The sequence below is a fragment of the Sporobolomyces koalae genome, assembly GCF_050403365.1.
Source record: "Sporobolomyces koalae JCM15063 DNA, S_koalae_JCM15063T_v1_ctg62, whole genome shotgun sequence".
In the NCBI taxonomy this organism is placed as follows: domain Eukaryota; kingdom Fungi; phylum Basidiomycota; class Microbotryomycetes; order Sporidiobolales; family Sporidiobolaceae; genus Sporobolomyces; species Sporobolomyces koalae.
The window spans coordinates 32,239-47,137 of NW_027481709.1; the positions used below are offsets into that span (position 1 = coordinate 32,239).

The 14,899-nt window shown below is 55.6% G+C and overlaps 6 protein-coding genes across 6 annotated transcripts; 5 read left to right on the forward strand and 1 right to left on the reverse strand.

Moving 5' to 3' along the window:
• Positions 1–203: 203 nt before the first annotated feature.
• JCM15063_006539 (MDR family NADP-dependent oxidoreductase) lies at positions 204–1,422 on the forward strand (the record flags this gene model as incomplete). Its single annotated transcript, XM_076681273.1, has 4 exons — positions 204–723; positions 787–885; positions 961–1,255; positions 1,323–1,422. 4 exons carry the CDS (start codon positions 204–206, stop codon positions 1,420–1,422), a joined length of 1,014 nt encoding a protein of 337 aa, XP_076531596.1.
• A 560-nt stretch (positions 1,423–1,982) lies between these two features.
• JCM15063_006540 (uncharacterized protein) lies at positions 1,983–5,718 on the forward strand (the record flags this gene model as incomplete). Its single annotated transcript, XM_076681274.1, has 3 exons — positions 1,983–2,640; positions 2,706–3,017; positions 3,080–5,718. The coding sequence occupies 3 exons, from the start codon at positions 1,983–1,985 to the stop codon at positions 5,716–5,718; spliced, it is 3,609 nt and encodes a 1,202-aa protein (XP_076531597.1).
• Positions 5,719–6,140: 422 nt separating this feature from the next.
• Positions 6,141–7,097, forward strand: JCM15063_006541 (emp24/gp25L/p24 family protein; the record flags this gene model as incomplete). The annotated part of the gene is made up of 5 exons (XM_076681275.1): positions 6,141–6,272; positions 6,353–6,370; positions 6,445–6,786; positions 6,877–6,970; positions 7,051–7,097. 5 exons carry the CDS (start codon positions 6,141–6,143, stop codon positions 7,095–7,097), a joined length of 633 nt encoding a protein of 210 aa, XP_076531598.1.
• A 188-nt stretch (positions 7,098–7,285) lies between these two features.
• Positions 7,286–9,145, forward strand: JCM15063_006542 (uncharacterized protein; the record flags this gene model as incomplete). The annotated part of the gene is made up of 4 exons (XM_076681276.1): positions 7,286–7,442; positions 7,508–7,801; positions 7,870–8,329; positions 8,416–9,145. The coding sequence occupies 4 exons, from the start codon at positions 7,286–7,288 to the stop codon at positions 9,143–9,145; spliced, it is 1,641 nt and encodes a 546-aa protein (XP_076531599.1).
• A 1,044-nt stretch (positions 9,146–10,189) lies between these two features.
• Positions 10,190–12,097, reverse strand: JCM15063_006543 (M18 family aminopeptidase; the record flags this gene model as incomplete). Its single annotated transcript, XM_076681277.1, has 7 exons — positions 10,190–10,298; positions 10,363–10,432; positions 10,501–10,996; positions 11,059–11,084; positions 11,182–11,398; positions 11,467–11,930; positions 12,001–12,097. The coding sequence occupies 7 exons, from the start codon at positions 12,095–12,097 to the stop codon at positions 10,190–10,192; spliced, it is 1,479 nt and encodes a 492-aa protein (XP_076531600.1).
• A 1,310-nt stretch (positions 12,098–13,407) lies between these two features.
• On the forward strand, positions 13,408–14,160 carry JCM15063_006544 (SBDS family protein; the record flags this gene model as incomplete). The annotated part of the gene is made up of 5 exons (XM_076681278.1): positions 13,408–13,428; positions 13,499–13,586; positions 13,685–13,754; positions 13,831–14,040; positions 14,109–14,160. The coding sequence occupies 5 exons, from the start codon at positions 13,408–13,410 to the stop codon at positions 14,158–14,160; spliced, it is 441 nt and encodes a 146-aa protein (XP_076531601.1).
• Positions 14,161–14,899: the final 739 nt, after the last annotated feature.

Below are 14,899 nucleotides of genomic sequence, written 5' to 3' on the forward strand. Positions count from 1 at the left end.
CCGAGGCATCCTTTGTCTATTGTTCCAGCTCGGACTCCAATGAGCTCACTCCCCTAAGGGGACGCACTGACCCCCTTCACCGCTTTGTCTGTTGCATCTGTGCACAGCTGGCGCCCACACAGGTAGCACTCCATGACAGCTGCTCGATGATGTCCCTTTCGTTCATTCCTGCCCTCATCCTCAAATTCATCCCCAGATTCATCATGGTTCAAAACAACACCCTCCTGTACACTCAAATGCCCAAGAGCGATGTCGTTCCCGGTACCCACCTCAAGAAGGAGACGAAGGAGTTTGACGTCGACTCCGTTTCGCTCGATGGCGGCTTCGTCCTGAAAGCCCACGCAATCAGCTTGGACCCGTACCTGCGCGGTCGCATGCGCGAAGCCGAAGAGAAATCGTACATCGAGCCGCTTCAAGTTGGAGCACCGCTCGAGACGCTCGGCGTGGGAGAAGTCGTCCGCTCGGACCATGCTGACATCAAAGTCGGCTCGATCTGGCGCGGATTGATCGCAGCGTCGGATCACTCCGTCGTGAGTGGCATCGGACTCCATAAAGGACAAGTTATCGAGAACAAGGAGCACCTCCCCTGGACGAACCTTGTCGGGAGTGTCGGCATGCCTTCTGCGACGGCCTGGGCCGGCTTATTCGACGTTGGCAAAATTCAGAAGGGAGAGACCATTTTCATCTCTGCATGCTCGGGCGCAGTAGGCCAAATCGCCGCTCGTAAGCTTCTCCCGCTCTGTCCGTCTCGCAGCGTCGGCTTACTTGACTATTTGCTATCAACAGAGCTCGCCAAGCGTCACGGACTCAAGGTCATCGGCAGTGCCGGCTCGGACGAGAAAGTCGACTTCTTGAGGTCGATTGGCGTCGATGTCGCTTTCAACTGTGAGCGTCGTCCCTTCGAGCGCGATTTCTTCCTCCCGCTTACACCTGATTCTCCATCCTTCAATTACTTCACAGACAAGAAAGAAGATACCCAGAAAGTTCTCGAGCAGCACCCGTTCGATGTCTACTTTGAGAACGTCGGAGGCGAAACCCTCGATATCGTGCTCGCTACAATCAATCAGAAGGGTCGAATTATTGCGTGCGGTGGAGTCAGTCAGTACAATTTGCCCAAGGACAAGCAGTACAAGCTCAGCAACTACATGCAAGTCGTTCTCAAATCCATCCGCTGGGAGGGCTTCATCATTTTGGACCAGGACCTCACAGCTTTCGAAGAGGAGATGCCCAAGCTCATCAAGTCGGGAGAAATCAAGTGAGTGTTCCGAGTTTGTTGTTCCGGCGAGCGAGATTGTGATTGATCAGGGACGGCCTACACGCAGGATCCGCGAGCACGTTGTCCGCGGACTCGACAACGGAGAGGCATTTGCCGATCTCCTCAGTGGTGCAGCGCATGGAAAGGTCGTTTATTCGATCGAGTAAGGTTCAGACAGAAGTAGTTGTATTCGCAAGCAGTACCGTCAGAATTCAGGGACTTTCGAGAGTCTCAGTTAGCGACGAGAACCCTTGGCTCATGAGCTCCCCGCACTGAAATACTCTTCAGGCTCAGAGCGCTTTATGCCATAGCTCGGGGGTAAAGCTTTCTTCAAGTCTTGCTTTCGCGCGCATGCTTTCGAAGTCCTGTATTCCGAAGTCTTGCTTCTTGCTCCACTGGTTTCTCCTGTTTCACAGCTTGTTTGGCCAATCGCAATCCAAGGCTTGAGCCTTGAGCAGGGCTGCCGTCATGCTGTCGGTGATCATGGAACGGTAAAGCCGCGGATCATCGTCCTTAAGGCATCGATTTCTCGATTTTTGGTGGCCGTGCTAGCTTGATCTCATAAGGATACCTGAGAGTGATACTGCCTTTTCTGCTGGAAAAAACGCTGCCCGAGGGGATCGCGACGTATTCAATTTCGCCAAGTGAGGCGCTGTTTGGCTTGACCAAGGACCTGCGTCGACTCATGCCCCGGTAGGGTTGCAAGCCTGTAGAGCGCACGCCGACTATGCTCGTCGACTGGCTCATCGTCCTGCTACTCGCCTCGGTCCCGTCAACATCGGCACAGATCTTGCTTTCATCGCCCCGCTCGTGTTTAGGAACCGATTCCAGCGTCGCTCCAGTCGACCAGCAACTCGTATTCTCGCAGGTCTATTCACAGTACGACCAAGGGCAGACTGAGCCGAACGAATATGGATATGGAGTCGATCTAAGCCAGATTCCCCCGGTGTACAACCAACAGGGCTCGCGGCTGACCGGCACCGGAGACGTGCTCCGAGTAGTCTTGACGGGCAATACGGTCACTTCGAGCGAAGGATACAGCAATGACACGAACCTCGTCTCAACTCTCGTCCTCAATTCCGAGATCCTCACGTTCCAGGTCTTCCACAACTCGAGCGCTCTATGCTCTTCGATCCGAACGACAAGTGGCGACACGGGCACCATTACCAATGGAACTGCAACTGTGACCGAATCGGGATGTCCGTACAGCGGCGACATCGCGCTCGGATTCTCCGTTCCCCTAACGGATTCGTACCCATTCACGACGATCACGACGAATCTTGTCGCGCTCGATCCTTCAAACCCGGCGCTTCGGCTCGCCTGTTACGACTTGACGTTCACCCCGTACTATCCAAAACATTTTGGCTATCCTCTGATCCGTTTCGGTAGGTTCAACCTGCTACAGTTCTGCGAATCGAGCGAAAATGCCTGACTCTCGTCTGTCGCATAGTCGCAATTGGCATGCTCGCCCTCTATCTGCTCCTTTACGTCATCGCCCGAGCGTTCGCGTCGTACACAGCTTGGCTCTCGGACAACGAAGCGCACATTGCCTCTTCGCTCACGCTCAAAATCACTTCGGCGAGCGATCCCTCGATGCGGCAAATGTGGGGCTCGATCTGGTTCAATGCATGGGCCGGGAAGCAGGTCATCCTGAGTGGGAGTCTCAGGCGGTTTGTGACAGCGGAAATTCGGGAACTCTTTGTTACGGTGGCCTGGTTCACGCTAGTCGGTACCGTGGCAGTCGATTGGCCAGGATTCGCATGTACGCTACGTGTATGTCCCTCATTCGGAACAAGGAGCTGACGCTCGCTGCTACCCCGACAGATCCGGTTTTCAAACAGACCCCATGGACCGCGCTCGTCTGGAACAACTCGCTTCCGTTCACCTCTCCCGGACAGTCCGTATATCCCCAAGCTGGAAGAACCCTTCCTTCGTCGTTCGCCTCGCAGATGCAGGACGCCAATTCTCCGCTCTATCTTGACGAGACGCTACCGTCCGTCTTGCTCGATCTTGAGGGGTCGAATCGAGGAATTGAGAAATGGGCACGCATGATCGGCGTGCGACACCAAGACATTTGGAGTGTGTGCGCCTTTACGTTCTTTGCGATCTGTGCGGCCGTGATTGGGGCGCACGCGCTGTTCTTCGCGTTCGACGCCTTTCTCGACGCTGTTGGCCCCAAGCGTATTGGAGGAAGGGGCCAAAGTGCAGGTTCGGTCATTCCGCCGCCGCTTCGCCGTGACGACACGTCCTACTCGGTGCAGAAAGAATCGATCCACGAAGGCCGGGATACCTCTATAGGACAATACCTCGACAGCGGAGACTACGAGGAGGAGAACTTTGTCAACGAGAGCGCAGACTATGGACATCGGCCCGAAGACGACTTCCCTTCGTGGCGACTCCACCTCGCCCTCCTGCAGGGCAATCTCACCCGAATCCTCCTTCTGTTCCACCTGCCCTTGACAATCTTTTCGGTTTATCAATTGACATTGCGCTCCGAGGCGCCAAAATCGACATTTGTGCTCGCGATTATCACGCTTGCGGTCGTGTGCGTCGCATGGCCGCTCGCCCTTCTCTGGACAATTCACGCCAAACCGTCACGCGAGCTGTACACTTCCCTGCCGGTATTACTCTCGACTGGCGTACTCTACAACACATACGCCGAAGAGTGCTGTCTCTTCCCGATCGTCACCTTCGCTGCAAGTCTCGTGGTTGGAGTCATCATTGGTGCCGCGCAATCGGCGGGGACAGCTCAAACGGCAGTCATCCTGCTCGTCGAGGTAGCTTCGACCGTTTGTCAGTCTCTGTGGCTGCCCTGGAACGACAATGCCGCCATGGGCCCTCTCGCATTCCTCCTCTCGCTCGCCCGCATCGTCATCGCCGTGCTCCTCGTCGTCCTCTCTCCGACAGTCGCCATTTCGAACGAAGCGGGATCCTGGATTGCCTACATCGTCTTCCTCGTACAAGGCATCGTCATCCTGCTCCTTCTCGCCGTCCTCGTCTTCAAATTCTTCGAGCTCGTTGTGCGACTGGTCGGCCGGGTGCTGTTCGACGAGAGTCGCAGCGGTCGAGGCGGAGGTCTGTTTGGTGCGTTGAGAAAACTCGATCGAGTTCGAGGTGGGAAGAAAGGCGGTGGAGGACCCAAGCCTCGAACAAGTGGGGACGCGAGGCGACGTGCGATCGAAGCGAGGCGGCGGAGGATGCAGCGCGAGCGGCTGAGTGGTGCGAGCGAGTCGACGGTTGGCACGCGAACTCACATGCTCGCGCATCCGGTTCGACCAGGACGCGCATCACCTTCATCATCCATGAGCCTCGATACGAGGCGTTACGCGTCGTCTGGACTGGTCGACGAAGATGGTCACATCATGTCGTCTATGGCTGGAGGAGCTTGGAACGGATCCGACCGTACGCTCGGCTTTGTCAAACCTGGAGCTTACGCCAGCAACGCGGCAAGCGGTCCAGTACTCAGGAAAGCGCCTGCTGCCTGGGGAGAACACGCCGTCACTCTCGTTCCAGCGACTGCAGCTCCAGCACCCTCCTCCAGTGCGAGTTCAGGGTTCACTCGCGTCGGCGGCGGACGCTCTACCCACAAAAACCCTTACGATTACACAAAGCCATCTACCGCCACTTCCGCTTATCCCCCGTACCCTCCTGCTTCCTCTGATGCATACGGCGCGACGACCCGTGCTGGGATGCCAGGGAACCCTCGTCGACTCTCGCAATCTGCAGTAGTGGAGATGGCCGGCTCAAATGCGTTGTCGGACTCGCCTCCGCTCTCTCGGCATGCCACTCGTCCCTCGCTGCAACTCCCGTCGTCGTCTGCCCTGCTCTCAAACACAGTGTCGCACTACTCGACGGGTCAGCTCAGTGACGGACGTCGCGCTGCTCGTGCCAAGCCAAAGGGCTTCTTTGGCAGGTTCAAGCAGAGGCGAGCGACGCTCAGCGAGGACGAGTTCACCGATGACACGGACGACACGGACGACGACAGACCAGCAAGGCGGAAATGGGGTGGGGTCAAACTCGGCGCATGGAAACGACGTCGCGATGAAACGGAGGTCGAGCAGCCAGAGTTGTACCAGGAGAACGCGCAGATCGAGCCGATCGACGGTGAAGCCGCCGCGGCCGACTCGTCCGAGAAAGGATTTTCGGTCGTGCGCAAACCTCGACCACGTCCAACTGCACCACCCGTCCCTACAGTCGCTACCGGAGGCGCTTCAGCCGAAGTCGAATACCTCGCTGAACCTGTCACGTCACGTTCGGTGTCACGGGAAGAAGAGATCGCGGCCGAACCGCCGCAGAGTCCAACTACTGAGAGCACCGACCCGCTTCTCGCACGACAACACACGCCTTCGCTGCCTCCAGGAGCAGCGCCGCCTCGAAATCAACTTCCACATGTCTCTGTCGAAGCGCCGAGTCGTCCAAGCTCGTTGCGCGGCGAATCGTTCGGGTACTGGGACGAATCTTGATTTTGAAAAGTAGGACTCTTTAATTTGTACTCTGCGCATCTGCCCTTGTTTGTATTTCACGACAGACACTTTTTACGACCTTGTTGCAAGAAACGTTCGCGGTATTGAGCTCTCGAGAGACCTAAGCGCGATGATTCTTCAACATCTCCTGACGTGTTCGATGGGCCCGCACCGCACGGCGCACGCGCGTGATCCAAGTTCCTCTCGTCCTCTCATCCAACTTCTCCAATCCCCGACGGTCGTGCATCGCGTCCGGCTCGGACAGCTTCGCCAGCTTCCTGCCTCGCGACCCTAACCCAGCCCGCGATACCTACCGCTTCGCAGCCCAGGTTCACGTCTCTTTCCGCATCTTTCCCCTTCCCCGTCATTGTTCCCACAACATGCCTGCGACCCGGACACGAAGCGTGATCGCTTCATTCAGCATGGTCATGGTCATGTGGGCGTTCGCGTTGCTGTCGGTCGTGCCAAGGGTTGATGCGAGTGCGCTCACGACCACGATCAACGCGAACGAACGGACGTGTTTCTACGCGTTGGTGGACAAGGTCGGCGAGAAGGTGAGCCCGAGTTCTCTCCTCTCGAGACGAGTTCCGTACTGACCCCAAGGCGATCGGCTTTGCGTTTCTCTCAACGATAGGTCGGATTCTACTTTGCGGTACGTCGCTCTCCTCTTCATTTTGGAGGGTTGGGCACACGGAATTGACGATACTCATCGCTCACACCCCGTAGGTACAATCGGGAGGATCATTCGACATTGATTGGGTCGTGACGGACCCGACCGACACGATCATCATTGATGGCGAGCGCGAACGTCAAGGAGATTACATCTTCACGGCGCACCACACGGGAGAATACTCGTTCTGCTTCTCGAACGATATGTCGTCGTTCTCGGAGAAACTCGTCGATTTCGATATCATGGTCGAGAGTGAACCTCGTCCGGTCGCACCGGCGAAACCGACCGCGTTGACCGAACAGACGAGCAGTCTCGAAGAGAGCATCTACAAACTCAGTGGCAGTCTGAGCAGTATCCAGCGAACCCAAAAGTATTTCAGGACACGCGAGAACCGCAACGTGAGCTCCGATCTCTCGTCTCTGGAAGAAGTTGCGCGTCAAGGCTGATCGAATTGGGTGATCCAACCACCGCCATTCCTTTCGAGACAGGTCAGCACGGTCAAGAGTACGCAGTGGCGCATCTTGACGTTCTCGCTTGCCGAGAGCGTCTTCATGTGCGGAATGAGCGCTTTCCAAGTCTGGGGTCAGTCCTCTTTCTTATCTTTCAGTCCACTTGGTCGTCGTGACGCACATGTTGAGCTCTCTCTATACCTTATATCGCAGTCGTTCAGCGGTTCTTCTCTGGACCGTCACGACGGAGGCAAGTTTAAACGGGATCACCATGGAAATAGTTACGATATTCACGAAATTGCAGCTCAGTGTGAGAGAGAGCGAGAGATCTGTGTGACTATTCTGCATGACAATAGTGCGAAAAGAGCGATGGTTCGTGAAGCGAAATTGCGGGTATGCCCCAATGCGGTGCAGGTTGACTTGCAGCGGTTTTCGACCGTGAGCATGCATGGCTCTTCACCTCCCGGCGCACACGTTGCAAGATGCACCGCCATCTAATTTGACGGGGATCCACCTCAATGCGGACGGGAGCGTGTTTGCCGCATCGACAACCGAAGGCTGGATCGTCTACCGCACACATCCCCTCGAAGTGCTCACGCGTCGAGGCAAGTCATGCAAACTACCTCGTCCTGCAGCTCTACTGACTCGCGACGCGGTTATCAACCGATAGATGCGCCAGACTCGTCGCTCGGAATGGTTGTGCCCCTCGAACGCACCAACATCCTCCTCGTCGTTGGAGGCCCTCCATCGCCGCTGTACCCGCCCAACAAGGTCGTCTTTTGGGACGACAAGCTCTCGTGTGCTGTTGCTGAACTCGAGTTTCGCGAGGACGTGCGGGGCCTCGCAGTCAGGAAGGATCGGCTCGTAGTGGCGCTCCGACGTCGCATCATCGTTTATGTTCTCGGCGTGGGCACCGTAGGCATCTGGCGAGAGGGATCCTACGACACGTGCGACAACCCGAAAGGTGCGCTCTGTCCTCCGTCCTGTGCGCCCACATGTCAGCTGACTTTGTACCGACGCTCGCCCGCCCAGGTCTCGTCACAATGGCATCCGACCCTGGCTCGTCTCTCCTCGCATTCCCGGGACGACAAGTCGGTCAGGTGCAGATTGTGCGTTTGCCCCCGTACGCGCCCGACGACCCCCCGTTACCTCCCCCTCCGTCGCACGATCCCACCTGTGCGCCTCATCCCTCCGTGTCGATCATTGTCGCCCACACTTCGGCCCTCTCGGCCCTCTCGACCACGCCTTCTGGCTCGCTGCTTGCGACTACGAGCAAGCAGGGTACACTCGTGAGAGTGTGGGACCCGACGAGCAGCCATCTCGTCAAGGAACTCCGCCGTGGTACCGATACTGCAGAGATCTTTGGCCTCAGTTTCAGGAGAGATGGAGGAGCGATCGCAGTCAGCAGTGACAAGGGCACTGTCCATGTTTGGAACTTGCGGACCACGAGGGAGGACCGCAGGAGGACTGAAGGCACCGACAGCGGCTCGTCGTAAGGGTTTCCTCATTGCCCCGTTCGCGCAAATTTGGTCGCTTGTCCGTCTGACCCAAACGACGAGTCAAACTTGTAACGAGTAGAACTCCGCGACAGAAACAGTACTCTCTCCTCAAGCCGTACCTCCCAAAGTATTTCTCTTCAGAATGGTCTCATTCTCAGTTCCGCCTGCCTTCGCCCGCGTTCCCCGCCTCACGCCTACCCTCGTTCTCGATTCCGTCTACAAACGCGACAGCGCCCCCATCAGCGCCTCCGACCGTCGAAGACGACCGCTGTATCTGCACTTGGATTGAAGTCGAACAGAGCGACGACGAACCAGAAGAGGAAGATCCATCACGATTTGCAAGTCGAGCATCGACGCCAACCCTCTCGAGTATCCCTCGGTACTCGTCCGTCTCGACCTCGCACCCCACTGCTGCGAATCGAGGACGTGAGGGCAGTCCTGGTTCTTCTTCACGCGCGCATTCGCTCGCTTCGTCCCCAGCTCGAGGGCCGAACAAAGACGGCCCCACTGTGAAGCCGTCCCTGCGAAGACAATCCTTGCGCCCGTCCGGCCAGGTCCAGCCCTCACCGGCGGCCCCTCGTCGGAAACGAACCGAGTCTCAACTCGTCGCGATCACGCAATCTGGAGGATGGTTCAGAGTCGCTCTCGACCCTGAATACGGCGTCGAGAATCGATCGATGAAAGGGAAGGGCAAAGAGAGAGAAGTCGAAGGTGGTAAACCTAGAGACCAGGTGATTGGATTGAGTCGGGATTCAACCCAGTCTTGTCGTTTGCTCGAGTACAAGAGGTTCGGGACAGATGGATGGTGAATTGTCCTCTCCTCTCTATACGTACGTTTGCCCTTCAAGCCAAAGGTTTCGGGACCGTGAGGTCCCCGCGTCCTTCAGATTTCCTTTTTGCCATTTCTTTTCTCCGACCCCTTTCTTCTCAAAGAGTTCCACATCTACGCTCGCATATTGTACCAAAAGATTCGCATTGCTTCTCGTAGTTTTGTATACCTTAGTTCACGTATCTGTATCAAACGTTTTAGCACCGTTCCGACGTTTCCAAGCTGCTGCGCCTCTTGTGAGAGTTTTGCATGGCTTGTCTGGATCGAGAAAGCCATATATCAGAAACTGTACAGGAAAACGAACGGCTGTACCGCCGCTCACCAACCTCGCGTTGGGGGGCCCAAAGTGAAAGAACTTGCTTTCAAAGCGCGCACATCCCGAATTCAAGCTGAGACCTGCTTGCAGTCTTCGCCAACGCATGGCCTTGCCTCGAAGCTTTCCCTCCTCAAAGTGGTCTCCTTTGTAGGATTTTTAAGCTAAAAGTATCAACCTACAGACCAACGCGGTCAAAGCGGTATAAATACTGTAATCACCTTTGCAGACTTTGCACCAGATGAGGACTTGCCTTGCTTAGAAACGTATGCATCTTCTTACGAAAGGAAAGCAGTGGATACTAGACATGAAGGTCTGTATGGTCGTGTAAGACACGGCCAGAGACCAAATCAAAAAGGAGGGCTGCTGTATCCTGGGCTCAAGCTGACTTCTGGAAATTCACCTGCACTCTTGCCCCCGCGCGCATTGCAAGTCGACTATTCTTGAGACGCTCCAAGCGATTCTGCGTGCCTGTTCATAACGTACAAGGGACTCTTGTACATCTTCGCTGGTGAGATTGCTCACTGGCCGAGGTCCCAGCTCATGAACATGTTTCGAGCGCTTCAAAGAAACATTTGTGCGTGCTGTATTTCGATCGACGAGAGCGAAACCCCCGATGCATTCAGATTACTATTATCTCGTCTGACGATTTCGATAGGCAATAGGCAGTGAAGATTGCAGTTGGGTTACATCGACAACATGCAAGGGTCTCTAATCAACAGTTGATGCCAAGGTATCGGCATGTCCGAATCGCTCAAAGAACTTGGCAAACAAGTCGGTCAGGTACGTGACATCCTTCGTTCCAGCCATTTCTCGGATACTGCATGATCAGGAATGCGCATTCAGCATGAGCGGCGGTGGGGTCAAGCATCATCTTGGCTTACGAGTGCATCGAGAGAATCGGTGCTCCAATGTCGACTGTTCGAAGTCCAATCTTGGATACGAGGGGACCGACTGTAGGCACGAATTCGTGACTGTGTCAGCACGGGCGACTGGCGAGCAAGGAGCCGAGAAGAGCATACTCGTCGATCCACAGGGGCAGTCGTTCCGAACGGCGTACTCTTGCAAGGGTACTCCCGCTTCGGCTGCGATCCGACGCAGCGGGAACACGGTTTGAGAAGTGGTGGCGTATCGCTGCTTCGAGTTCGACTTGATCGCGATACCCGAGTTCATGAGCGGTCGGTGGTTCTCCTCGTGCTTCTCAACAAACGAAGGGTGCACGCTGTGTCCGACATCCGAACTAAGCAAGAACGAGCTCGCGAGGGTACGCTGGTACGCCTCGGCTTCCGTCTCGCCGTCGACCTTGAGTGCGACCGCAACGCGTTCGATGCACGACTCGATAAAGTTTGACTCGGCTCCGTAGGCAGACACGGACCCGACTTCTTCGTTGTCGAAGAGTGCAGCCATGGCAACTCGGCCGTCGGAAGGAGCAGACGACTCAGGGGAAGCGATGAGGCCCTCGATGGCAGCGTAAGACGAAAACAAATTGTCGCAGCGGGGCGCAAAGATGAACTCGTTCTGGTCAGAGGACAAGAGGTCAGCTTCATTTTCCAGGCAGTAACTGTCTGAAACAAGCTTACGAGGGCACCACCGATCGTGGCAGGTTCTGTTGGACAGCAAAGTTGAATATTCAGCTTCCTTACGCTGATACCACGAGCGATACTCTTGGCTTCGAAACCAGTGAGCAAGAGGATCGTGCTTACGAGTGTCGTAGAGGGAGAGTTCGAAATCGTGGATCTGGGAGGGCGCAATCGATTCGCCGGTTGTCTCGCTGAGGTTTTGCGCGAGTAGATGCAGCAGGATAGGGTGATGATGCGAAGTGATGTCGAGGGGATCAGCAAACGAAACTTCGGCGGAAGAATTGTTTTCGTCGACGAATGCCTTGTTGAGCTCTTTCGATGCGAGGGCGAGGATCGGAACCTGTCATGCATGCGTCTCGGCGTCAGGAAAGAACTTCGCACCTATACTACATTCGCTAGGATGGTTACCATCTGGGTTTCGGTGTTGTATGCAAGCTTGTCGTTGACAGTGCGGTCGAGATGGATTGCGAGAGTGGGCATGCGCAGGATGGGTCTGTCGACCTTGACCAAATGGGACGAGTACGAATCCTTCGCGGCGCCCTTGGCACCGGAAACCACAACTCGACCGGCGATGGAGAGGTCGCGATCCAACCAAGTCGCCCAGATGCCTCCACCGTACGTCTCAACACCGACTTCGGCAAAGCCAGCCTTCTCGCGCTTCGAGACGGGCTTGACAATGAATCGGGGCGAGTCGGTGTGGGCGCCAACGATGGACATGCCAAGCGGAGCGTCTTGCCCTTCGCCTTCGGGTACGGTGAACGCGATCAGGGACGACTGGTTGCGGGTCACGTAGTATTTCCCGCCTCGCTTGACCCTGCCGTTCGCCCACGACTCGCGCTCGTTCAGGCGCTGGAACCCTTTGCCCTCGAGACCTGCCTCGCTCGAGCAGACACGTCAGCACGAGCCGGATCGACGGCGATTCCTGGACGACTACAAGCTCACGGGAGACGCAGTTGTGCACGGCATGAAACGGTGTCGGGCTCGCATTGACGAACGAGACGAATGAGGATGCCGATTTGAGGATTTGAGGGGAACTCATCGCGGTCTGCGCGGGCGGCGGATCGAATGCCCGTTTAGTCTTCTGCTGTGATCACGCGAAGCTCGCTGCAAGACGAGCTGAGGCAACAAGACTGACCATGAGGTGAGGTTAGCCAGGAGCCACGAGGTGCCGTTCCGAAGTTTCGGACTCCGCGCGTGGACGCGAAGTCAAATTCGCTCTCTTTTTCGCTGCGCTCACAAGCTTCCCTGTAAGCACGGCACATGTCACTACATACTCATTGGCAATGTCGAGACACAGCAGCAAATACTCTCGGGAAGACTCTGATATTTTTTCAGTACTGTAATCTTTACCCGGGGGACTTGCAGCTTTCTTTGATGCTCGTCAGGGTGTCAATGTCGATACACCTTTAAGCGCGAATGAGGGCTCGGCATGCGAAAGAACGCTTGGGCTTCTTGGCGTCAGGATACTCGTCACTGCTGCGACACTGGTGTTTTCCGTTTCCCTTGGGGCGCGAACTCCCCGAAGTTGAGTTAGTAACACTGAACCCGTTCCTCGTACATGAGCGGTGTCTGTCGCGCGTATCGGCACCGAGTTACCCCTCTGGCTGTAGTTGGCATGTTTGCGAATGCCACGGCCAGCACGGATTTCGACCACACTCTGTTTCGCTATGCGCTGTCCGTCGTTCGCGACAGCAATCAGAAAATTGCAAGGGGCTTAAATAACCAGTGCCTCCGAAACAGTGCGCCTTCGTCGCTCGCCTTGTTGCGCCGTCCCGCGGGGCAGTAACGGAAACGCACGGACTCTGTTCAATATCACTTCGACCCCGATGTCTCGGACTCTAACACCTCATGCCTGCTCTGGTGTAGTGGGCGCAGCATTCGGACCATCGCGAACGAACTGCATCGAGACGTGAGGAAGCTACTAGCAGCTTGCACGAGTTCCGAGACTGCCGCAATCTCGAGTGATACTAGCACGCAATTATGTACACTTCAGCGTACAATGAAGTCTCTGTACAGCCTTTGCGTATTATACTCGAGGCATATGCGAAAGATGGACGAAGCAAGCATGATTGTACTGCGAGCTTGGAGAGCCCCTGAGTTCAAACTCGCAGAGGCAAGACTGTAGTCCTTTACAGTACCATACATGACACAGGCGGAGCTGCTAGCGCAATAGACGCGAGAAATAGATTAAAGTCGCTCGACTCGAGCGAGGAAAAAATTCCGATGACGTTTCAAGCGACAAGTGAATGTGTTTCCCCCATGAGTCGTCCGTCCTCTCTCTCCTTCTTCTCTCATCTTTCAAGCACTCATCTCAACCCACTCAACCCAGCTCAAACACACTCAGCAAACATGGCCCCTACTCACAACAAGGTATGCTAGAACGGAACCCATCGCGTGACTCACTGCCGAGTGACCAGCTCACCCACCCCGCGTTCCTTAGGTTGTCTACAAGCCCGACTCGATGTCGACCGAGGAGTACATCGTCATCCTCCAAGACGTCGACCTCGCCAACAAGTGGATTGCTGGAGGTCAGTGTCGCCCTTGCCTTGCTTCGCTTCTCCTCCCCCACCCACCCACACGCTCGGCTTCCTTCGCCCATCTTTTCCGCTGCCTCTACCGCGCAAAGCACCCCTTACTGACTATACGCTCTCTCCGCTCTGTTTTGCCTTCACCCTACGTGCGCCCTCAACAGACCGGTAAGCTTTCTGTCATAACGTCAACCTATGCGTGTCAGGGTCGTGACTGATCATTCCTCTGCGTATGCGTTGCCAGCACGATTCCTCTCGTCGACATTGTCGATGCTTTCGACGTCTTCACGACTGGACAAGGGGCCCAAGGTATCCTCGAGCGCCCTTCGAAGCAAGTGTTGGACACCGTCTTCTCGACCACGAAGGAGGACGAGATTGTCCAAATCATTCTCGAGAAGGGCAGGATCCTCAGTGGACACGCTCCTCCCAAGTTCGGATCCAAGAACGACACTCGGTAAGACAACCCTTGAGCTCACCTTTGCTGCGTGTACTATTTACTGACATGGCTCTTTCTTTCAATAGTTCTGGAAACTACCAATCTTCGGCCGGATCGAGCGGTCACGGTGGACGATAAACTTGTCGTCTGACTCGGACCCTCTCGTGTTTCCATTGTGTGATTTCCGATGCAAAACTGAATATAGTGTAGTAAATTTACCACCCTTCCAAAGCAGTAGCAAAGCAATACCAAACTTCTCGTGCAACCCCTATGATCCTTCACTTGTTCTTGAGAGCTTGAGATCTGATTTTGCTCTTCGAGTGATCGCAAGACCATCTTGAGCATTCGTCACAAGTCAAGCAGCTCGTCAATGCCTATTTCGATGTCAGCCACGGAAACGTGTTGCAATAGGTCCCAGATGAACTGTAGCTGTTGCGAGCGTGCGACCGTCACAAAGGCCGCTCCGTCCTGAACCTTCTTCTTTGGATTCTGGTCCTCGGCCTCCTTTTTCTCCAACACACGTTCCTTAAACACGCTCTTCTTCCTTGGACCCGACCGATGAGGATTTCATCTAGCCTCTTTCCTTCCTGCTCTTCACGCCCTTTTCACTTGTCGAGCTTGGCAAGGTTCGCTCGCTCGCTCGTCTCGAAATTGGCCAAAGCTCAGCGATCTCGCTGTTCTCAACCGCTGACCTGTTCCGCCCAACAATGACCAGTAGTGCACTGTCCCTCGCAGTTTGTGCTCTTTCTTCGCCTCGCTGGGCCTCCGTTGTGCTGCGAGGGAACCCAAGCTCGGACTTGTCGCTCGACAGGTACCGGCGTACCGGTCTAGGTGACCCTCCAAAAAACGCCTCAATCTGTATCGGGCGTTTACGTGA